General features: G+C 56.2%; 2 protein-coding genes across 2 annotated transcripts; one reads left to right on the top strand and one right to left on the bottom strand.

Annotated features, from left to right (window-relative positions):
- Positions 1–40: 40 nt before the first annotated feature.
- On the bottom strand, positions 41–18,850 carry CRYBA4 (crystallin beta A4). The gene is made up of 6 exons (XM_038373453.2): positions 18,694–18,850; positions 6,540–6,590; positions 4,558–4,676; positions 3,802–3,943; positions 2,840–2,982; positions 41–2,483 (listed from the first exon to the last, which is right to left on the bottom strand). The coding sequence occupies exons 1-6, from the start codon at positions 18,784–18,786 to the stop codon at positions 2,336–2,338; spliced, it is 696 nt and encodes a 231-aa protein (XP_038229381.1). The 5' UTR covers positions 18,787–18,850; the 3' UTR covers positions 41–2,335.
- Positions 15,316–24,366, top strand: CRYBB1 (crystallin beta B1). The gene is given in 5 exon segments (XM_038373452.2): positions 15,316–15,501; positions 17,198–17,316; positions 22,061–22,193; positions 22,997–23,139; positions 24,020–24,366. Coding segments are annotated over 5 exon segments (762 nt in total). The 3' UTR covers positions 24,201–24,366.

The raw sequence follows: 24,366 nt of genomic DNA, 5'->3' as shown, positions 1-24,366 counted from the left end.
CCAAATGCAACATTCTGACAATCTCCAAACTTTTTCCCCAAATTAGTTTTGTGACAAGCAATTTGTGGAACCCAGCCTTTTCCCAAAAACAGCGTCAGTTTGGCCGAACCCTTCTTCCAAAACTTCCCGCCAGCTCTCAGCGCGTCCCCTCCTAGGCCGATTGGTCACGTTCAGGCCTTTAGCTCTGCATAGTTGTGAGACAGCCAGAGATTCCCTTGTGCCTTAAGGAGCCATCTAGAAGCTCCCTGACTGCCTGTACTGTGCAGAGAAGCTTTGGTGATAAACTACGCACACGGCATGCACAGCGCTGGGATCCACTGCTGAGAGACGCTAGAGACTCAGAGGGTAGCTTGTTATTATATTAGTGTTAGTATGGAGCAAAGCACAGGTCAAGTCCCTCATGTTCATTAGCAACACACCTGCCTTGGCTTCACTCTACCAGGACCACAGATGCAGTGAGGCTTTGCTGACTTGCGTGGACAGTGTGCCAGAGTGTCCCGGGGCTGGCTGGTACTGCAGAGCCCACTGCGAATGCGGGTGTGCCGCTGGAGCCGGGATGAGTTTCATTAGTGGCCACGTGGTGTCACCCTGGCATTGTCACAGGAGCAGCTGGTCGAGAAGCTGCTGAGGAATAAGACTGGTCCAGAGCAGATGCTGGTTTCCAGGGGTCCCATGCCCAGCAAGTCAGCCTGATGCACCAGAAACCTCGCAGAAAACCTGGTCGGGATTCCAGGCAGGGAGAGGCTGGATCAGAACTGTGGGGCTGGGCCCCTATGTTCCAGAAGCATCTGCACGAGGATTTGGATCCAGAGCTGAATTTGGCAGCTGGGGTCTCTCTTTCTAGTGGGGTTGAATCTGAGCATGCCCTGTGGGGAATGTGTGGGTCCCAGCTTCATGGCTTGGGCCCGTCTCTAATTCCAGACTGCCCCTGCATTTCCCCTCCAGGAGGCCAAGCCGGCAATGCTGGACAGACTCCACATTAGGCCCTGCACCTGCTATGGGGGAGCGCCCAGTGAAGCGCTGCCCAGACACATTCTGCCACTCTCAGAGAGGAGGTCTCCCATCCTGACCCCACGGTGGGCAGCCAGAGTGTTTCCTCACCAGGCGAGCAGAGGAGGGTGAGTGAAGCCATGGCACGGGCTGGCCGTTCCAACTGGTTGGAAATCTAGACTAGCCTGTTCCCAAAGGCCTGTGGGGCTTGGTGCCTCCAGCTTTGGGATCCCAGCAGGGGACACCGTACAGGGGCTGCCCTTCTGAAGGGGCCTGCCAGACACACTGCTCTGGGCAGAGACATCCTCCTGTGCCCTAGCATCCTCGCGGGGTGACTAGCAGTAAATACACACCCTAGCTATTGCAAAGTCTTCTCCACTTCTGCTACAGCCTCTTCCTCTGTCCCAGGGACCCTCTCTCCTGGAAGGGGGCTCTGTCCCAGAACCTAGACTAGCAATGGCACTTGGCTCCACTCTCATGGGTTCAATGAATGTTGCGGCTGGCTTTCCGTGGCCAGGATTTCATCCAGGTTCTCTCCTTGCAGTACCACCAGGGTGGGGCAGTGCTAACGCTGCCTTGTCATGGTCTGTTGTGCACATCAGACAGACATCTTGGTGCTTTGTCATAGGGCTGGATGCTGCCGATGTCCAGAGTCTCTGTCGAGTTTACCAGGTGAATTGCTTCAGGAGCCCGGTGTCCAGACGGCAGGCTCCCATTTGGCTCTCCATGGGAAGCTGCAGTTTGCTGTATTTCTGGAATACCCCTTAGTCCCCATCCCTGGCCCAGGCCAGAGAAGGGCAGGCTGCCCTTCAGTGCCCTTGAGCAGTAAGCTGGCAGATCCCAGAGCTAGGCCTGCCCCTGCTCTTGGGAGGACTGCGTTCTGCCGTGGGGTGCCTTGGGCCAGGGCAATAGGCTGTGTTGACTAGCTGGCCAGCTCTGCAGCCTTGACCAGCAGCTGCCAGCCCTCCAGGCCTGTGTGCCTGCGGCTCTGGGCTGCCTGTGTTAACCAGTCCTCAGGGGACATGCTGCTCCCTGGCCAACATGTCCGGTAGCTGGAGCAAGGGACAAAGAGCCAGTCAGGCTGCCCCACTGCATCTAGCAGTGACATTCTCCTGAGATTGTCTGTCTTGACACCGGGAGGGTCTCCCTGGGCTAATGCCCTGGTTGCAGCTGGCTGCAATAAGCTGGACTTAGCGGCCCTGGCTGGTTAGGCAAGTTTACCTTTATTGAGCTTTGCTTTGAGCACAGCTGAGTGGGCCCTGAGCCGGGGGCCCAGCAGAAGGAAGGTAGGGGTAAGACGTGGAGGGGCAGAAGGGGGCAGCAGCGGCCTGGCAGTTGGCAGCGCTCAGTGCTGGATCCTCCGGATGGACTGAACCTGGGAGGTCTGCACGTGGGAGCCCCACTCCCGGAAGTGCTTGTATTCGCCCGCGTGACGGTCGCACTCGAGGATGTACTGGAAGCCCCGGTACCCAGGGAACTGGGAGCAGACCCAGCTGCAGAAGAAGCACAGGAGAAGCCATCGCCTTGGAGCCAGACCCAACCCCAGGGGAGCAGGGCGGGTGTCATGCGGACAGAGCGGTCGGGGACCCCACAGACTACAGTGCGTGGGGGGGTCTGAACTCCTGGGCCCTGGGCCCTCGGGGTCCTACTGATTCTCCGCAGCCACAGCATCCCACTCTGGGACCCTGCAGGGGCACTGAGTCCTGGCCTCGGGGCCTGGCAGCTACATGCCAGGGGAGTGCTGCAGCAGTGCTGAGCCGGGTTGGGGGCTGGCACCTTCAGGTGGGTTTGGGCTCAGCCATATTGCCCCTCCGCCCCCACACCCGCCCCCGCCCAGGGTGGTACTCACGCGCCAGAGTGAGCGCAGAAAGAGCTCACCGCGCTGCTCCCCCAGCCCATGGCTGGCAGCGAAGGGTAGTCGTCGTTCAGCTCCCCTTTCCGCCCCAGGAAGTTCTCCCACTCGAAGATCGTCATCTTGCTGTCCCGGTGATTCTGCAGTGAGGGGACAGAGAGATTGCAGGTGGGCTGGGGACACCTCCTGATGCCCACGCTGGGCCTGCCCACTCCACGGGGCCGCTCTGCCCCAGTGCAGCTCCCCACCCAGGAGGGCTGCTCCTGCTTCACCCAGCGGACGAGACAGCAGAAGCAGGCCCTTGCCGCTGGGAGCCGGGGCACAGAGCAACTCAAAGGGCGCCCACAAAGGCTTCAGGGAGCTCGGGGGTGGGCAGAACCCCAGGAATGCCAGGCTGCTCTCGGCAGCTTCGCTGCAGGGGTCTCAGGTGCACACGGGGTGACTCACACCTGGCACTGGGGGAGGCGGGTGACTCTCACAACGCCTCCTCTCTCCAGGCGGGGACCTGGTCACTGGAGTGAGATGAGCATCAGCACACGCTGCCCTGCTCCCGCCGGGCATCCCAAAGAAGGGCCGGGCCTGAGCTCTACCTTTGTGTCCCTTCCCGGGTCAGTCCCGTGCAGCGCCCCTCACAGACATGGCGATGGAACCAGCCCGCTGCGTGCTAACGCGCACGTCCCTACAGCCCGGGGGCTGCGCCAGCCTCGCCCCCATGGGCCGGGTGCAGCGGGGACCCTGGCTGCCCGGCTCCGTGTGCCAAGGGCCAGGCCATGAGAGCACTGACTGGCGTCCCCAGGGGAGCTGCTTCCCCTTGGAGCTGGACAGGGCTCGTCTGGTCAGCCCCCTGCTCTGCAGGGCCAGCGAGGCCGGGCGGGATGAGTGGGGGAGCGCGGGCGGATGGGGAGGCCCAGAGGGGGGCAATCGGCCAGGCCTGCAGGCAGCTCCCCAGCCCTACTCACAGCACAGGCGATGGGGCGGAAGGAGCTCATCCTCTCCACGTGGTAGGCATGGCTGCCGTTCCAGGCCTCCCAGCGAGGGTACTCACCTCGCTCCAGAACGAACTGCTGCCCCTGGAAGCCCACGTGCTCAAAGCCTGCCCACCTGTGGGGAAAGCCAGAGCCCAGGTATCAGGGAGATGGGGGGCCGTGAGTGCTCAGGCGACTCCATTACCTCGGGGCCAGGGCAACAGGCTGTGGCGTACCTGCCAGCGACCTCAACTGGGATGACTAGCTGTCCAGCTCTGCATCCATGCCCACCGCCTGCATGCGGGCTCCCCGTCTCTGCGCTGGGTCCCAGGGCCCTGCTGATCGCTCCCCAGCCCTGCCACCCACTAGCCTGTGCGGGAGATGGGGCTCATCACTGGCAGCCTGGCACATGGCAGGTTAGCGTCCTGGCTGAACTGGAGGTGGATGCATGTGCCCGCACCAGGAGAGCGCCGAGGGGCTGGGCTGCTGCTCTCTGTGGCCAGTGGGGTTGCGTGGCTGGGGCTGGCAGCCCCTTGGGACATGTTTACACCACTCCGGGAAGCAGAATGATTTCTCGGGGCGAAACACCAAGCGTTTTCAGGGACAAAATGTAATGGAAATCCCCAGTTTCCCAGGATGCCCTGCGGCACGAACAGCCCCCCGGGGCACAGCATTCTCCAGGGAGCAGTGGGGCGGCAGTTTGGGAGCGGGTGCGACGGGGGAGCAGAGTAGGGCTGTCCCGGGACTCACGCGCCACTCTCAATCTTGAAGGAGCGGACCGTCTGGAAGCCGCTCTCCCTCACGTCGTAGCACTCGGCGGTGAACTCGTGCTTCCGGCCCTGGAAGAATGCCTCATCCCACACCACCATCTGGGGGAGGACAGCCGGGGTCAGGGGGCTGCTCTGGCATCATGGAGCGACGCTCCCCGAGGGCGCCGGGGGCATCCCACAGCCCGGGAGCAGCTTGCACATTGGAGCAGCATGGGGCTGACATCCCCTTAGGCCCCACACCACGGTCCTCCTGCTGACGCTCAGCCCCAGGCCAGGCAAAGTGCGGTGGGGGAGTGAACAATGGGCTGTGCTGGGCAAAGGTCCAGCTGTGACCTGTCTTTAGCCAGGACCCTGCAAGTCGGGGAGTGGTTTCTACGTTGCCCCGTGTTTGGCCTCAGCCCCAGGGCAGGGGGGGGCGGGCTGCATGAGAGCAGGGAAGGGGTTAACTCCGCTGGTGCATGAAGGGCTTGGCTGGGTCTGGGCCAGGCAGGGGGATCACGCCTTGGGCCAGACTCTGTGAGAGACGGGGCCGGGGGCGAGTCAGGTGCTCCAGGGAGAGGGGAGGGCTGGGCTGGGCTTCCACTCCTGCCCCATCTCTGGTGCCTGCCTGCAGTGAGCCATGGCCTGGCAGACAGAGGCACTGACGCCTGCAGCTCCCAGGGAACGGGACTCGCGCCTGTGCCCTCTCAGCAGCGGGAAGGGCACTGCCCTCAGCTCGCTGCCTTCCTGTGGCCCTGCTGAGCCTGGCTCGCAGGCTCTGCCCCAGCCTGTCGAGCTGGGGACTCTGCGTTGCTGGGAATTATCCCCACTTTGCAGTCAGCAGCAGCAGTGAAGAGCCCGACGCTCGCCCGATGCTCTGTGCTGGAGCCCATGCCGGCTGTGTCCAGCAGAGGGCAGCAGTGCCCGGGCCCAAGCTGGCCCCCCCCAGCCGGAGTGGGGTGCAGGGAGACTCTGCACACACAGGGCTTGGCTGCAGCAAACTGGCGGTGTGACGCCCTCAGACTGAACCCCACTGCCCCTCCAGAGCCCCTGGAGGAGCTGGGCTGCTCTGCCAGCCCCCACTGCCCATTATCCCCTGTCCTACCAAGCTGGGACGGGCCTGGTGCCCAGGGCTCTGAGACAGCAGCCATGGGGGCAGACAGGCTGTGCCGGGCAAGGGGTGATTTCTGTCCATCTGCAAAAAGAAAAGGAGGATTTGTGGCACCTTAGAGACTAACAAATTTATTTGAACATAAGCTTTCGTGACCTACAGCTCACTTCATCGGATGCATTTGGTGCATGCTCTGACCTGCTGCTGCATGGAGCTCAGGACACAGCGGAGAGCACTAACCCCACAACGGCGGTGAGCAAGCTGCCGCAGCTGGGAACTCGGAGCCTTCTCTGCCACCTCTTCTGTCACTGCTGGCTCCGCTCCGAGACCCCCTGCGTCAGCGTCTGGTGTGTCCTGCAGGGTGCCGGGGAGGAGCTGTGTGAGCAGTAGTGGGCTCAGCATGCTCCACCAAAATTTTCCACCAAATGCATCCGATGAAGTGAGCTGTAGCTCACAAAAGCTTATCCTCAAATAAATTTGTTAGTCTCTAAGGTGCCACAAGTCCTCCTTTTCTTTTTGCGAATACAGACTAACACAGCTGCTACTCTGAAACCTGTCCATCTGCAGGGGCCTTCAGCAGCCTGGGGCCTAGAGAGACCCCTCCCCGCCACACTCTCCCAGGCTTAGCAGCAGCAGGGGGATGAAGTGGGGTGTCAGACCAAACACACCCTTTCCCTTCCCACCCCGCCTAGCTGTGTCTGAGACGTGCCCTGCGTGCCAGCTTGCCATGGAACTGGCCATGGGGGGCTTTCAGCTTTACCATGCAAAGAGCCCAGCAAGCGGGTCCTGTTGCCCAGGTGTCAGCACGGGTCCTAATGCCAAACCAGCTCATGGCAATGCTCCCCGCAAGACACCACCTCGCCCGAGCATACCTTCCAGAGGCCAGAAAACTTAGTACAGTGTTGGCTCATTATGGCTCTGTCCTGGGGAGGAAACGAGAAGACCAGATCGTTATAATCTGCTCCATGCAAATCTGTGTTGTTGGCAATGGACCACAGGCTGAGAAACCCTCCCCAGAGGACTGGGCTGGAGGGGCGAGGTCACCCTACTGAGCTGGTGCCTCCCTTTGCCATTGCTAAGCCCTCCTCTAGCCCTTCCCTCCTGCAGCCCTCGCCATCTGGGTCTGAGCCAGTGCCACAAGCCCGTGGCCAGCTTATGCCTGGATCACACCCCCCATGGGGACACGGAGAGCAGCAGGAGGCCCCAGCCTAAGGTATGGTGGTGCAGCTGGGGCCAGGCACCCTAGGGATACCCCATCACTCCCATGCTCTGCAGACACTGGTGTTTTCATAGGTGAGGGAGGGGCTCACCTGGAAGGCACAAGGGTGAGATGGGGGGCTGGGATCCCCCTGCTCGGGTGGGACACAGACACGAAGCACAGATGCCTCATCCCGATCATGTGACCCCAGTGCTTGCATCTCAGATGCAGCCCAGCCCTCAGAGAGTTAACACTCAGGCCTGCCCCGTGCTTGGCACCAGAGCCTGTTGTTAAGCCTGACACTAGTTAGGGTTTGCTGCAGCCTACAAAACAGTTGTGTGTGTCGGCTCCCTCCGGATCACTCGCCATCCTGGCAGCTGCTAGCAGAGCAGGGGAGCGGTGGGACCGTAAGTGCCCAGGGCGGCTGGCTGTTTGCAGCTAGCCCCGTCAAGCCCAGACTTCGCCCCTCTCTGCGAGGATTCGGGACCTCGCCGAGGATGCTTCCTGCAGTGGCAGCCCCAGAGGGAGGTTTTACAGTGACAACCCCCTGCCCTCAGGACAAACCCCCTGCAGGGAGCCACTGGACTCGAGTAGGAGAGCAAGCAGCGCAGCTCCTAGCTGGCGCTGGGTCAGAGTCGATCATCCACGGAGCCAGCCACGCTGGCCAGCTGCTGTTGGTGCATTTTCATCACGTCCCAGGGCAGTCTGAGCTCAGACACTAGCCAGCCTCAGGGCTCTGACCTGCTGCTGCATGGAGCTCAGGACACAGCGGAGAGCACTAACCCCACAACGGCGGTGAGCAAGCTGCCGCAGCTGGGAACTCGGAGCCTTCTCTGCCACCTCTTCTGTCACTGCTGGCTCCGCTCCGAGACCCCCTGCGTCAGCGTCTGGTGTGTCCTGCAGGGTGCCGGGGCGGAGCTGTGTGAGCAGCAGCGGGCTCAGCATGCTCCAGAAGGGCAGGGCTTCCATCAGCATCGCTAGATGCTGCCGCCCTGTGTCCAACTTCGACCTGACCCTCAGGGCCAGCAGGTTCCTACAGCCGGACGCCCTGCTTCAGGACAGAGTCCCTGGGCCCCGACAGCAAACTGCTGCTCCTGCCCAGTCGGACAGTCCTGCTCAGCCTCCCTGGAGAATCCCATCCCTTTGGGTGCCCATGCGCCCTTCCAGCTCCAAGTCAAAGAGCATCTTGCAGCGAGCGCTGGCCAGTGGAGGCTGCTCCCTGCACTTACCTGGTGAGGAGCGGCTGGACTCCCGGGGAGGTGACCTGGCCAGCCGTGGCTCTGGCTGGGTTTTTATAACCTCCAGATAGAGACAGAGACAGGCAGAGCATTGCAGAACCCCCTTGCTCAGCACATGGCGGGGAGGAACCTGGGGCAGAACAAAGCCTGTTCTGCAGAGCAGCTAATGCATGCACAGCCAGCAGTGCCAAGCTCCCTGCTCAGCCAGACCCCCAATGCAGGGAGTCTGCCCTGGGCTCATCCCCGAGGGAGTCGCCCTCCTTCCAGATGGCAAACAGCAGCTCTGCCTTGAGCTGCCTTCCTGGAGAACCGCCTCTGGCCTGGCTCCCGCCTCAGTGCCTGCTTTGCTGCCCCATCCAATGCGGGAGAGCGTCTCTCCTGTGGGCTGCCAGCCAGTGCCAGCAGCCACCCCTGGGCGAGTCAGTGGGGGTGGGCAGCTGTGAGCGAGACCCTGAGCGTGTCTCTAGCACCCTGCCCAGCACTTGCTGGGCCCGAGCTTTTGCTCTGAAACGTCTTCTGTGTGACAGGACTGGCGGCGCGGGCCTGCACGCGCTGGCGGAGGAAGTGCCTGGCTCCCTACGCTTGTACTGGTCTCCCTCGGGGTCTGCCTCAGTGGGACTTGCTGAGCAGAGGGGCTGCAGGCCTAGAGGTCCAGGCTGAGGTGGCAGTGAAGCCGTGGGGCTTGCCCTGGAGGAAGAGGCAGACCCCCCAGGGGATCTGCTCCATTGATGGTGGCCTCTCAGAGGCTGTTCCATATCTGGGGCTGCGGCACCGGCCCTGTGGAGCCGTGACTCTGTCCTCACCCCGGGTGGTGCGGCACAGCTGGAGGTAGGGAAGGGATCATAGCTCCTGAGTCAGGCAAGGGGGCTCTGACCCTCCCCCTGCCAGAACCACCACACGGTGTGGTGTGGTGAGCCAGCTCAGCACAGAAGAGGCCCATGACTATGTCCTCCTAGCCCCAGGAGAGCAGGTACCGGGAGGCAGCCCCAGCAGCACACAGCTGAGAGCCAGAGCCCGAGGCGGCTGCTTGTTCTGTGTGTGCACTTGTGGCACCCGGCTTTACCGCAGCCATTCCCACGCTGGGGGGGGGGCACTTGCAAGGAGCATGGTGCCATGGAATGGGCGTGACCTGCCTGACTCCTGGCTGTGCCCCAACCTCACGCTGGTGAGCCCTCCCCACCACACTATCATGTGCATTGGTACCCCCGGAAGTAAGGCTAGCTGCCCCTCAGCGGGGAGGTGACACACATATCCATGAGGGCTGCATTCACAGAGGAGAGGATGGGAAAGGAAAGCACGGTTACAGGAACAAGTAAATCAGGTGGATGCACATTCTGGGTCAACTTGGGATGGGAGCACCCGGTTTGCTCAGCAAGGGCACTGTGTATTGCTCCCCTTTGTGCTCCATCAGGATGGCTGGTGGGTCTGGCTCGCAGGGCCTGGGGCAAGTCCTTCTTCTGGTTTGGATTGTATGGGGTTCAAACAAGTGCCGATATTTAATGCAAGCCTCAGGTTAAGCTGTGCTATATGTAGCATTGTAACAGTGGGCCTTTCTTTTCAGTGCACCAGCGCTCCCTCCTGGTGAGGGTAGAGCTGAGCTGAGATAAGCAGCGAGATTTGAAACACAAGGTCACTTGCTAGGCGAACTTGAGAGCCATGAACAAAAGCAGCTAACAGGAGCATTTCAAAGGGAGGTTGGAGAGGGAGCGGTCTTTCTTCTAGGTCCAACTCTACATGTGGTATCAAGATGGCCAGCGAAGGATCAGTATAGGTGAGCAGCATCAGATGTGCCATGTTCTCTTTCCTGCCTGAAGCCAGCAGGAACTTCCTATGTAGGAAGTGCAAGTTCATGGCTGTGCTGGAAGAAAACATCCTTGGAATTGCTAAATCATATACATGACAATTTCCCAACTCAAAATGTGTTCCATGCAACACTGAGGAATTCTTCTATATTAGTCCGTGTCTTGACACATAAAGAGGAACTGATCACAGAACTAAAAGTTAGTAGTTGCTTAGGTGCAAATAATCATGACTTAATTACATTTGTGATGTGCAAACAGAATAAAGTCCAAACCAGTAATGTAGGTATTTGGGGCTTTAAAGGAGCCACTTTCACAAAGCTGAAAACTATTATGGGTCAAATCAGTTGGGAGAGAGAATTTAAACAGAAAAATATAACTGATACTTGGGAACTGTATAAGAACATTTTACTAGATGCCCAAAAAGCCACAATCCCACAGTTAAGAAAGAAGATCACACTGATCAAAAAAGCAGCCTAGCTTAGAGGAGGAGTGAAAGCAGCTCTAGAAAATATAGAAACAACATATAACAAATGGAAAAAGGGAAAGTTGATAGGAAAGAATATAAAGTAGATGCTAGAAAATGTAAAAAATCTTTAAGGGAAGCTAAAGAACACAAGTAAAAATCAGTGGCCAGCAGGGTTAAGAACAATAAGAAGGTTTTCAGTATATTAGGAACAAAAAGAATCCTAAAATGATATTGGTCCGTTACTAGTTGGAAATGGTAGAATTGTCAATAATAATGCAGAAAAGGCTGAAGTGTTCAATACCTATTTTTGCGCCTTATTTGGGAAAAAGTCAGATGATGTAATCATACCATATGATGATTAAATATTTTCCATTCCAACAGTAAGCAAGAAGAATGTTAAGCAGAAGCTATTAATGTTAGACATTTTAAAATCAGCAGGTCCAGATAACTTGCATCCAAGAGTTTTTAAAGAGCTGGCTAAGGAGCTCTCTGGAACATTAATGTTGCTTTTTCATAAGTCTTGGAACACGAGGGAAGTTCCAAAAGACTAGAAGAAAGCTAATGTTATGACAATATTTAAAAAGGGTAAATGAAATGATGCAGGTAGTCATAGGCTGCCAGCCTGACATAGATCCTGAGCAAAATAATGGAACATCTGATAAAGGGGTTGAGTAATAAAGAATTAAAGGAGAGTAGTATAATTAATGCCAGATGTGAAGAATATGGGAGATTTCTGCATTATTTTAATGAAATAATGTGTGTGTCTCCATTTACCTGTTTAATCTTGTGCTGCTTGTTAGTGAAAGGGGTTCACTTCTTTCCAAAGTCACTCACTGGAAGTGGGGAATAGGTAATCAATGGACTGATGAGTGTGTCACATAGTCATGTCTGGGCTGGAGGAATGGACTATCAAGACTCATAGCCATTTGAAAAGCTCTAACTGAGCAGTACAATGGAAAACTGGTTCTGCCAAGTGAGCTAGTAACCAGGCAACAGGTCACCTGGTGTGGGACTTTGATCACCTTTGATTGGGGTCTGGATGTTACAAAAGGAAAGGCTATTTGGGAGAGCGGAAGGATGCTGACTGCAGGGGTCAGAGAGACACTCTAAGACTGGAAGAGGAGCCATGAGCTTTGAGGGGCTCACTAGACAACTCTGACCAAATCCCCCAAACCACTTAGGAATAGTGAGGAAATTGAGACAAGGAAGGGCGTGTAGGTGTGTCATTCTCTGGATCTGTGTATCTCTTCTGGAAAGGGAAAGAAAAGGGTGATTGTGCTGGAAATGTTTGTAAAGCCTTTGTCTGTTCACTTCAGCTATCACATGTCCCTGAGGCGGTGAACGGTGTGACCCAGGGTGCCACAGGGCTGGAGCTCTGGAAAGGGAGATGTGCACGCAGCTGGGGTGTCTGAGGGAGATGGTGCTAATCTCAGAGGCTACGCAGGTGGACTGCAGGCTCTCAGTACTCAGAATGGGGTGCTGGAAGGAGGATCTGCACCCGAGAGCGTGCCTGGAGACCCAGAGGCAGAGGCCGGGCCTGGGCCCTGGAAGCTGAGAGCACAGAAGTCCATTGTGGTGGTGGCAGGGATCTGACACCAGTCATCATGAGTCTGTGGGAAAGAGCTCTTGTCAAACTAACAGGACATCTTTTTTTGATGAGATCATAAACTGAGCAGGGGGCTTGGGTGCTCACGTGTCCTGGGGAGGAGGATGCAGGGAGGTGGGAGCAGGGGTCTGGAGGGCTGAGAAGGGCTGGTGGGTCCCCAAAAGAGACCAAATGCTGTTGATGGATTGACTTAGCAAAAGGCTTGGAAACCACTGATTGAGCAGATAAAGGTCTCACATGAGTCGGTGTCGGAAGCTGAAGCTAGGTAAATTCAACTGCAAATTTTGAACCGTGAGAATAATTAACCCTTGCAACAGCTCCTCAGAGGGTTCTCCATCACTGGCCATTTTTAAATCAAGGGATCAGATGTTCTTCGAATAGATCTGCTCTAGTTCAACCACAGCTAGTGGATGTGAAGCAGGAATTAATTCAGGCAAGTTCTATCGCCTGTGTTATACAGGAGGCCAAACTAGACGATTATGAAGGGGGCGTCTGGCTTTCTGAAATGGCCTTTAATGTGGAAAAGGCCCACAGGCCTGGCCCAAGCACTCGTGACCAGGAATCAGGCTGAGAAGGTGCTTTCAGTACTAGCAGGAGAAAGTAAATCTCCAGCACGACAAAGGGGTCAATCGCTCAGCAGGGGGTGAGGGACAGACCCTTGTCACTGACACCCAGGTATGGACTGGTCCTGTAGAACAAGGCCCCAGCAGACATTGCCAGGGCTGAAAGGATCATGTTGTCTGGTTATGAGGGAGGAAGGACAGCCTAGTGGATAGATCTCAGGACCCCTCCGTTTGATTTCTGTCTCAGTGACAGGCTCCTGTGTGACCTTGGACAGGCCAGGTAGTCTCCCTGGGCCTCCATTCCCATCGGTATCTTAGGGATAACAGCCCTGCCCTGGCGCACAGGGTGTGGGGAGGGTAATATCGCTCGATGCTGTGAGGGGCTCGAGTACTACGGTGACCGGAGGGCGTAATTCCCCCTTCTCCCAGCCGGACCGTGGCGGCAGCCTGCGAGGCCATGGGTAGAGAGGAAAGCAAACAAAGGCTGGGCTGTCAGGATTAGTCCAGTTCGAATGGTCCCGGGGCTGGCGTGATGGTGGGAGTGGAGCCCCGGCCCACCTATTCAGTGAGAGAGAGGCACAGCTGAGCCTGCAGAGGGGTGCAATGTGCCCCCCAGGAGGGGGTTTCAGGGCCTCTCCCAACCCATCAGTGCCCCATATCCAATTGTCTCTCCCGATAGGAGGCCCCTGGCTCCCACACAGAGGCCCGTGGCGCAGCGTGTGCCAAGTCCAGCCTAGCTATTGCATTGTGAAGACGGGGTTTCTGGGAGGGCTGGTTACTGGAGGGGTGACGGGCAATGGGGGGGTGCAGCCCCAAGCACACCAAGCAGGGGCTGGGAGAGCCCTGGGAGGTTCCTTAGGGAAGTGGCTCCCCCAGCATACCCTTCAGACTGCATTCCCACAAGGCTGTCCCAGGCCCCACATCGCCCACTCTCTGACCATCCCCGAGTGAGGTTAACCCTCTGAGCGAGGGGGCCGGAGGATTCCTGCAGGGCCATCAGCCCTAGATTGGCCCAGCCAGGGTCCTCCTGCTCCAGGCCCACCTGCGCATCTGCCCTGCAACGGAGCTGTGGCCATTTGGGCCCTGGGCAGCCCGGGCCTGGGAGGGAGGGCAGCAGGCCCTGGGGACCATGTCTCTCAGAGGAGCCCAGAGCAGCAGGCCAGGCTTTCAGGGGGCCTGGGAGGAGGCAGAGGTGTGGGGTCTGGGTCTGGGCACAGCTCTGCATATGCCCTGGCTGGGTGTCTGCACTCCCAGCAGCCAGGCTCCATGCGGGGCCGGAAAGCAGCCCTGTCAGGCCTTTCTGTTGTGCCCCGGGCTCACAATGGAAAGTGCTGGGTTCAGCGGCTGTGCATGCGGCCTGACAGAGGTTTCCAGCTCATTGACCACATTGCAATATGTGATGACTGCAAGCATCAGGGCAGACACTGATGAGCTCGCACTTCCATTGTGCACCGGCCCGGGGCTCTGTCCTTGCCAGGCTATAAAGTGGGGGCTTCACTGGACCCCAAAACACATTCCCGCTCATTCCACCAAGAAGCAGCAGCTGCCCAGGTAAGAAGACAAAGTACCCTGGGCAAACAGCTGGCAGGGCAGAGGGCCTGGCCCAGGGAGCAGGGACAGACCCTGGCCAAGGGACGGCAGGGCAGAAAGCCCACCCCGGAGCAGGGAGAGTCTATGGCAAAGGGCTGGCAGGGCAGAGAGCCTGGCCCAGGGAGCAGGGACAGACCCTGGCCAAGGGACGGCAGGGCCAGTTTCTCAGGGAGACAGAGGGATTGAGAGTGGTATCACATCTTCGCTGAGCAGCTGTGGCACAGGCCCACGCTTACACCCCCATGCCCGCAGACTCCAGGATCTCTAAATGAGACAGGAGTTGCGTGTGGAGACTGATGGGGGCGAAAGGGTGGCAGAGCTGTCGGACTAGTCAGGTGGGAACAGAGGTGGGAGCAGGTGTCTCCAGATCCTGGACACATCTGGGCAGATGTGCACTTTGCCAGGTGTTCCCAGCACGTGCTGGGGAGGGTCAGTGGAGGCAGATCTGCCCCCTCCCCTTGCTGTGACTACTAGAGCAGGGGCTATGGGTCGTAGGGCATGGTGCCCTTGGCCATGTCATAGCTTGCCCCATTGGCGAGGTGCCAGGAGCTGTGCCCCATTCTCCCCACAAATCCACCATGGGCCACGCTCCATCTATGCAGCACACTCACAATTCCCAGACAGGTTGTGGCGGCTATTGGAAATTCAACTGCAATTAGCTCCCTGTGTCCTTGGGACCTTTCTGCTCTCTGACTGGCTGCCCCTAACGATTAGGTTCCGGTTTCCTGGGTTGTCTTTGTGCTGAGCATTTGCCCTGCCCCAGCACCCTTCAGACTACATTCCCACAAGCGCTGGCCCCTGGCAGGAGACCCCCTTTCCGGGCTATGTGCAGAGAGTGACCCCAAAGGGGCCTGGGCAGGGTTATCTCGGCACCCATTCAGCTCCAGTTATTCCCTGCCAGCTAACTGCAAAAGCAGCAAACAGCTAAAAACGGGCAAGGAGGCAGTGTGGGCCTGGGGTTGCATAGCTGCCAGCGCAAGGCACCCACCCACCCCTGAGGGCAGGGAGTTGAGGCAGTCAAAGGGGATAACAGCAATCCATTGGGTGTGAAGGACCATTGCTGGCTGGGCTAGCTGCAAGCTGACTGAGAAGTGGACAGAGCAGCCCAAGGGAGGAGAGAACAACCCTCTGCTGGGGCCTTGGGTGGGGAGGTGTTTTTGTGACATACGCACTAACCTGCAAACGATGTCTCCTTTCAGTGCCCCTCTTTGACCTGAGCTGATCACAGCAATGTCGGAGACCATGAGAACTGCTGCTGCCAGCCAGGCTGCTGATGACAAGGAACAGGGAGCCCTGGCCCCAGCCCCATCTCCAGACCACACTCCTGCTTTGAACACTAAGGCTGAGCAGCCTTCCAGGAAAGCTTTCAGGGTAAGCACTGTGGGATGACCAGCCCGTGGTTGGTGCAGTGGGGCAGGTACAAGATAGCCTCTGGCCCCAGGCAGTAGGGAAGCATCTCAGCAGCAAGGTACCATGGACAGCTGGGGAATGTGTCAGGCTAAAGAGCAAGGTCTTCGCACTGGAGCATCAGGCTTGGGCCCCAGTTGCCCAGGCCTCTAGACCCCACTAGGACAGGACTTCTCCTCGCAGGGGGCAGTGCAGTTCCCCTGAGCAGGCCCTGGCAAGCGGGCTCTCTGCACTGCCCCTTGCCATGCATTTGCAGCCAAATCCTCCTCAGAGCAGCCCATAAACGATTACGTGGATTCCCACCAGGCCTTCTGTGAAGCACCAAATCCCAGCGAATAGGTGTCCGGAACACTTGCAGAGGAGCAGCTGTGTGGGAATCACAGAAGTTAGAGAAGGAGAAAAGCCATGAGTTCCCCCCTTCTCTGCCCCAGGGGCAGAGGCAGAATCAGCCCATCCAGCATGTCTTGTATTGCTTTAGCCAACTCTCCCTAGAGGCTGAATAGTGGCCTGCGTAGGGAATGGTTCCAGGTGCTTGGCCCCAAGTCGTGGTCTTGGGGTCTGATGCTTCACACCACTCTCTCCTGCTCCTGCTGCTAGAAAAATACAAGACAGGGGTTTAGGAACAGGGTAGAAGCTCTCAAGCTGGTGCTGAGGCTGTGAGCTGCAGCTGTTCTTCCCCAGCTCCAGGAGGGGAACCACCTGGAACTCTGGCCCTAGGATCCTTTCCTGGAAGGGCTGATGGCAGTGGTGTGCTCTGAAAGAACCTGAGCTGGGCTGACTTCATGGGAGGAATAGGGAGGAAAGCCGTCCTTGCCGGTACCCGCCCGCCACCCCCAGACAGCTAAGGCCACAGCTTTAGATGCAGCTTCTGATTTTGCAGTTGCAAAATCCACGCTGTGAAAGTGAGGGATCCTGCAGAATTGCCCGTTTCCCTGGATTGGGTGTGTCATTGCGTAGCTCAGCCCCAGTCCCCACTCTGTGGCTGTGCCATGCACCCCACTTCAGGGGCATTAACACAGGGACACACCGTTTTTCAGGTGCAAAGCTAGAGTCTGGTTTGAGGCCATTTGCAAACTGGCTGTCAGCCTAGCACAAAAAGCAGGATGGGTATAACTAACTGGGAGCCTGTCATAGAACTACTGGAGACTGGTCCTGGGGCATTGGGCCAGAGTGAGCTGGGGTGGGATGGGGATTCCTAACTGAGACTCACTGGAAGTCCCATCACATCTCTTCAGGTCCCTGAAATATCACAGGGTTAAGCTGAACGGTAGTAAGTAGTCAGGGAAAAAACCAGAAGCCGTAGCCCACCCTGCGGCAAGAGAGAGCAATTCAAAACAGGACTGACATGATAGAAAATCCTTAAGCCTCTAACAGCTGCCAATTGTTGCAGACACTTCCACTCAGAGGGCATCTACTGTGCTGCTGAGCTTCTCGGGGCCGACCCAAGGGAGCGTAGTTAGGTAGTGGCTCAGTGCACAAGCTCCATCCGGGTAGAACATGCGGGCTGTGCTGTAGCTGTTCCCGTCTGCATTCGGCTGACTCCGGGGACCTGCGCAGCAGCTGTGGGAGAGCCAGCCAGAGGCCGCTACCTGCCGCTAACCCCCAGTGGGCGGCTATTTCTCTTGCCAGTTCTGAACCTTTTTCCTTTGGCTCCCTGCAGATCGTCATCTTTGAGCAGGAGAATTTCCAGGGCAGGAAGATGGAGTTCACAAACGAGTGCCTGAACCTAGGCGACCGTGGGTTTGACCGGGTGCGCAGTGTCATTGTCAGCACTGGACCGTAAGTGACGCAGTTAAGGCAGGAGACACAAGAGAGGCTCTCAGTGGGGTCTGGCAGGCAGAGTTAATGGCAGAGTTCAAAAGGCAGCCACTGTGCTAGGAGGCACAACTAAGTGTTCATAGTCCTGCCGCTGACTTCCATTCACGGGTGTAAAGAGTCTACACAATGTTATTGTCCACTGCTGGGAATTGAGCACCTGTGATCTTCGGAGTCAGACTGTATCCACTGCATCAAACTACATTTAACATTGCCACAACCTGCCATTATAATTAATCTCTTAAATACAACACCATGCAGTTCCTGGAGTCAGATCAGATAACATGGGCCAAGGCAGGGCAGGACTTGTAGGCCAAGACTGTCAGAAGTGGCTGGTGATTTAGGATGCCCGGCCTGAGATATCTTACTGGGCCTGACTTTCAGAGGGTGGATGCTCAGCACTTCCTGAAAAATCAGTCCCCCTGAAGGTGCCATCCAAAATGGAGGCTATTCAGCTTTTTAGGAAGTCAGATTTGCCCTAGTCTGTAGCAGTGGAACTGGTGTGTGTGTGTGTGTGTGCACGTGTGTGTGCTGTGCTGTATTTTGCAGCTGCAAATCCTGGCTGTTCGCTCTGTGCTTTCATATTGTGAAAACAAGTGCTCCCCCAAGGAATCTTTTTTTTAAATTACATTTGAACCAGGAAATAATGTAGGAAGTAGACCCTGGACTTGGGGGCTTTCAGACACGTCTGTGTGTGTCTATAATCCAAACAGCTCTTGTGCAAAGAAATGAAGGTGTGCAGGATCATGCCTGGGGAATAGAGTTCCTGACAGGCTCAGAGTTGTCTGGAATGAAAAGGGAAATGGTCCCTTCTACACAGAGAACTGTGCAACTCACCAGAGGTTGAAAGAAGCTATTCCAGAGAAAGGGGCAGGCATGCGGTACAGACCCCATGGCTTTACTACCATCCATTGTATTTTAGAGGGACAGTCACGTCCATCTGCCAAAGGTTAACCAAGACTTCAGACTGCCTCTGCCCAGCGGCATTAGGTGGTGCTTAACTTGGGGGATTCAGGCATTCAGCACCACAAAGCCTTACCTGATGGCAGTTTTACAGCAGCACTAGTTGTCACCTGAAATGTGAGGAGTTAGGATGGGACATTACTATGTCGTCATTTTTGTTATTAGTACTGCATTACCCTTTAGTATCCCTGTGAACTCCAAGAGTATTATGAAGCTGGGTCAAGGCAAACCGCTCAGTGCCCACCAGGGAATAGTTTGGATTGATTCCTGCAAGTGACCTTGAGGGACCGCCTGAACAGGAAAGGTTGAGTTCCCTGGAGGCGCGTCTAGCTCGCGGTGACCCAGCACCTTTCTCATTTGGTAGCAGGTTACACTCACCAGGCAGGGGGAACTGACGACACCAGATGCAAAGCAGGGGAGATCCAGGCATGGAACCGCTCCAGCGCTGTAGCCTGGAGCTCTGTATGGCATGTGCTGGCCCTCTCATCCTCTCTCCCAACAGGGAACTGGCCACCTGGCCACGGGGACCAGATCCCCCTGCAAGCTCAGAGGGTGCCAGAAGTGTGGGATAACATTTCTGGAGTGAGAAGCATTGAGCCAGTAGAGAGTGGTGGTGCCAGGCTGTGCAGAGATGGCGAATTTAGCTGCCACATTGGCAGACATTAAAGCTGGCATCTTAAAGAGAGATTTGAATGTGGAGTGGCCTTTGTCTATGATTCCTAATGACTAAGAAAAGGGAGTCCAACTGGACATCTGAGAAGCTATTAGGTTCCATTTGTAAAACAAAGAGCACTAGCAACAAAAAGAAAGCAAGGGGAACATTGCCATCAGGCGCTGGTACCGTGGGAAGATTAGCTATAAAATGAAAGAATGCTGTAAATGTAGGGCAAGCCAAGGGAAAACTACCCAAGTTCTTGGAATAGCAGTTCACCCAGCTTCTAAGAGAAGCAACTCCAAGCTAGTGCGGGTGTGGAAGGGGAAGGCCTCAGGGCAGCCCCACATGTTATGTTAAAACATAACAGCAGTGAAGGAAGGATGAACAGGTGGAAGTCATGGGAATTGCAGTAACATCTCTGTGAACGCCAGTCACTAACTCAACAGATGGTTGATCTTGCTATTAAAGGAGCATAGGGACTTCAGCCGACACAGATTGTGATCACCCCAAGCAATGCCACTGGAAGGGTATTTTGGTCTCAGTGAGGCAGTCTGGGATGTACAATATTGTACAGAGGAAGAGAAGACCCCAATAGGAGACAAGAGGCATTAGGAGTCGGTTTTTGACTGACACTGGCATGACCTTTGATTTGCGTACTTTGATTGACAGATATAACACACATGATGAATTTATCCCTCCTCTGAAGATGTAAAGTGCTGTGTCAATGCTCAGTGTCGTTATTGTTGTACTGGACAAGCATGGGAAGAAGCATTAAGATTAAGCTATAACCTAAAAACCATGGACATTTTGGAGGTTACAAAACTCTAAGCTAAAGGAGGATTATGACTAGGCGGGATGCAAACCAGAGGTGGAAAAGCGGGTGCAGAGTATGTGGTGCTTGTTTTGGAAAGGCAGGAGAACCCCTGAACACCAGTATTTCATGAGAATAGCAAAGGAATGCATCACTGCCAATGTGCTTGGCATTTGCTTCAGACATGGTCTTAGGAACTACAGACCTGACCTACAGAGACTAGAGCCCACAGCCATATTGAGCAATGCAAAGCAGATTAGTGTACCAGTGAAGCTGGCCCAGTATCTGTTTGGTCGTCATGAATGACTCGAGATTCAGACAGTATAAAAGCAACAGTTTGTAATGATGCCTGACGCTGTATTAAACCTGCTCTTTATCAGCTCCCTGGAGCCACAAAACTCCCACTGCCCCAGCACAACCCAACCCAGTGATTTCACCAGCTCCCAGGACCTGACCTGCACAAGTGCGTACACCATTGCTGCCACTGGTGCTAGTGCAGCTGGGAGAAACTTGATGAGAAATGCTGAGTTGACATGGCCTCGGGATGGAGATGGCTACATCACCTATGGACTGTGGCCAGCATCTCCCATGTCTTTTGATGGTGTTCTGAGGAGCAGTTAATGAACGGACTGAAGTGTTGCAGCAGCTGTTATGTCTGGGCAGGAGCTGAGCAGCTCAGCAGATCTTCGGTAGGGTGCTTGTGGGGAGCAAGAGGAACGGGTTGGGGAGGGGGGAGAGCTGTGTGCTGTGCTAGGGAAGCTGTGGATAGCTTCTCAGGTAAAATGAAGAGAAAGTGAAACGCAATGGTGAAAGCCAAGATCCAGGAGAATCAGCTGAGGAGGTACAGCCGGGCCCTGTGTATCACTGACCGATGGAGACAAAGTGCTTTGCAGATTCCAGTTAGATCCAGGAGAGTCAGCTGAAGAGGTACCAAGAACACTTTCAATTGCAACCTCCATCCCTGGGAAAGTGAAATGCAATGGTGAAAGCCAAGCGGCCGGCCTGATCACGCATCATCCACCATGGGGATGGAGCTGTCCAAGTGTGTAGGCCTCAGGAAGCAGACTGCACAGTGACAGCTTAAATGGTCCTTCCCAGCCTGTGAGGGGGGAATCAGCCTGGGAGGAAGAGCCCCAAATAGAATTGGGTGGGAATAAAGCAGAGCTAGGAAGGGTAAGATGGGACATGTGGGGGAGCTGTAAGAAAGGTGTAAATGGATCACTATACCTCGCACTATACCTCGCTGTTTGCAATTCAGCCCCCAAATCCATAGATGGGTGCCCGTGTATGAGCACTGTGAACCTTGAGCCCTGGGATCATGAAATGTAGACGGCCAGTGGCAGCAACAGCCCTGGGCTCTTTCATGTTATTCAAAATGTGCTATTTCAGCGGAACAGGCCAGGAGCTGCTATGTCCTAGCATCTAGATACGTGACTGGTCTGATGGCCACTGGGGTAGTAAATCACACAAGGCAGCCAGGATTACACAGCCCCTAGACCAGTGGTTCTCAACTGTGGTCCACTGCTTGTTCAGGGAAAGCCCCTGGCGCTCCAGGCCGGTTTGTTTACCTGCCGCGTCCGCAGGTTTGGCGACCACGGCTCCCACGGGCCACAGTTCACTGCTCCAGGCTAATGGGGGCTGCGGGAAGGGCGGCCAGCACATCCCATTGGCCTGGAGTGGCGAACCGCAGCCAGTGGGAACCACTGCCCTAGACACTTGGCCTCCCATGTGGGACAGCACAAGAGGGAGGGTGGGTAGAGACACTGGGGTAATTTATCAGCTCGCAATATGCTGATACTTTCTGCTGACTGACATGGGCTAAGTTCCATCCTCCTGAGCCCGTAGAAGCAATGGGCTGCTGACATCATGGAAGAGAGGCTGTAAAGTCTGTGTCTGTAACAAAGGCTAGAGAAGTGCCACAGTGGGCACCACCCCTGGTAGCAGGCCCTGCGGCAGTCCCTCCCAGTTCTATCACAGCGTACTGCGTGTCTCTGGCACCCTGGACATCCCACTGGGTGCATGGCTAGTTCTTGATTATTTTGACACCTGTGTGAGCATGTCCTTTAGGCACGCAGACGAGAGAAGAGATGGAGGCAGGGCAGCGGGAAGATTAGGAATTCCCAGGCGAGCTCAGGTGCTGGCTGGCAATCGAGTCTGAACCCAGGCCCCACTGCAGGAGAGGAGACAGCACCATAGTTATTTCTAACCTGTCTCTTGCGTGTAGCTCTGGGCCTGCCCTCTGCTGCCTTCCTCATGTTCTTCCCCACCCCTCTCCTCAGCTGGGTGGCCTTTGAGCAGTCCAACCTGCGCGGAGAGATGTTTATCTTGGAGCAGGGCGAGTATCCTCGCTGGGATACCTGGTCCAGCAGCTACAGGAGCGACTGCTTCAGGTCCATGCGTCCCATCAAGATGGTAAGAGAGACTCTGGAACTGGAGTCCAACTGGGCTGCTTTCAGGAGTGCAAAGTACAAGCCATAAAGGAGTAGAAAACATGCATGGGCTCTGGAGATGCCCAGTGGGGGTGGCTGGGTTCTCACGCTGGTGAATGGGACCCCCTATCACAGCTGTGCCCCACAGCTGTCGGGGATGACGGCTCTGCCACTGGGAAGAAAGCATAGTCTGTGCAACCCAGCAGCCCACCTCCTGGAGGTGCACAGCCTTGAAACGCACCTGGGCTAGTGAACCATGCTGCAAGGCGGGGGAGGGGGAGGACTCCTCCTGGGCCCCTGTGGGTGATCAGCTGGCACCTGCAGCCAAACTGGCCTCTGGCACTTTCAGATCATTGTTGTTTGGTGTGGTCACGAAGCTGCTCACTTCATAAACCGTTCAATGCAGACAGGGGCTAAAGCAAGGAGGTGTGGGAAGCACAGGTCCATCTTCTCTGCTACAAGTGAAGGTAGCTCCCCCCTCTCCCCAGCTTGGGTACCAGCGCTCCCCACAGCTCCCCTCCCCAGGGTGGATAGCCGTGCCCACCTGTCCCCCTCCACTTTGGAGCAAGGAGGCTCCCCTTCCCATGACAAACCCCTGCGTATTGGGCTTTGGGCCATGTAAGTCATTTCTATTGCTGCAGCCTGGCTGCTAGTCCAGCTTCCCCATGCTGGGCTCTGAGCCCCCGTGGTTACGTCTGGGATCAGAAGGGCTTGTGGCCACCGGTGTTTTGGCAAGTGAGCGTGGATCAGCCTGGTGAGCTGGTTCTACCCTGCTGTCTTCCCCAGGTGGCTGATGGCTATAAAATCTCCCTCTTTGAATCTGCTGACTTCAAGGGCAACAAGATGGAAATCCAGGAAGATGATGTGCCCAGCCTCTGGGCTCACGGCTTCTGTGACCGGGTGGGAAGTGTGAAAGTGTCCAGTGGAACGTAAGCAGACACACTCCCCCTCTGCCCCACACCTTATTGCCCCCCGCAGACTCCAGGAACGCAGCATGGGGGATCCACATCCAATCTCCCAGCCTCTGTTTGCTCATCGCATGTTAGAACCAACAGAAAAATCCTTTGACGGGTTTCCCTGCTGCTAGGAAGGGCCAGTGACTCCTACTGGGCCCCCGGCAGGCTGGCCTCTCCTCTTAGCTCCGGGGAAATCTCCTCTTAGTTCTGGAAAGGGATGTGGTGCCAAAAGCAGGCCTATAACCTCCCACACCACCAGGAAGGCCAGGTGGGCAACTAGTTCCAGAGTCAATAAGCATTTGCAATCCTGCACGGGGTGGGACCTCAGTGCCAGGCCATGCTGAATGCAGGGCTTTCTGACCACATAGCCCTGTCCGGGCACAGCTGAGCCAGGAGAGCAGAGAAGGCTGCTCAAGGCAGGGTGCACCGGGCACCCCTGCCCTGCATTACTGAGAGCATGACAGCCACGGTTCTCCTGCCTAGGAACAGGAGTGAGGTGTGTGAGGGATCCTCTAGCAGAGGGCAGTGCCCTCACATGGGCAGCGCAGGGCACTAGACTGTCACACAAGTGCGAACAAAGCCCACTGGTGGGTGAAAATTCATATGTTCGAATGTGTCATGTGAAACACGTACCACATGTGGCCTTTGCTCACACTGGCTCCACAGCCTGGCGCTCCATGCTGCCCACCATGCAAGGGCCAGGGGGCTAAGGCCCTGATATTTTGTGGCAATAATCCTACACCTGATGTCTTCTTATTTAAATACTGGCCCACTGATCCAGCTGAGCCCCAGCACCCGTGTGGCCTGTAATATCCTACATCTCTGAGACGCTTTATTTTGGCTTTCCCTAAAGCTGGGTTGGATACCAGTATCCTGGCTACCGAGGCTACCAGTATCTCTTTGAGAAAGGAGACTTCAGACACTGGAATGAATGGTCTGCCTTCCAGCCCCAGGTCCAATCTATCCGTCGCATCAGGGACATGCAGTGGGATCAGAAAGGTTGCTTCACCGCTCCTGACGCTCCTTCGAACTGAGCATGCTCCCTGCTAGCTAACAATTCTGGGCCATGTAGCACCTCGACACCCCTGCTACCTTTTGTGAACAGCCCCCATCTCTCCTCTCTCTCGCATCCCCTTTCTCGGCACTTTCCTTGTATATTGCACATTTATTGGCTGTCCTGTACATTGTGATGCAAAATAA

Source organism: Dermochelys coriacea, chromosome 15, assembly GCF_009764565.3.
Source record: "Dermochelys coriacea isolate rDerCor1 chromosome 15, rDerCor1.pri.v4, whole genome shotgun sequence".
Lineage (NCBI taxonomy): Eukaryota > Metazoa > Chordata > Testudines > Dermochelyidae > Dermochelys > Dermochelys coriacea.
Note: the sequence above shows the minus strand (reverse complement) of the source record. Positions and strands in the feature narration are given on the sequence as shown.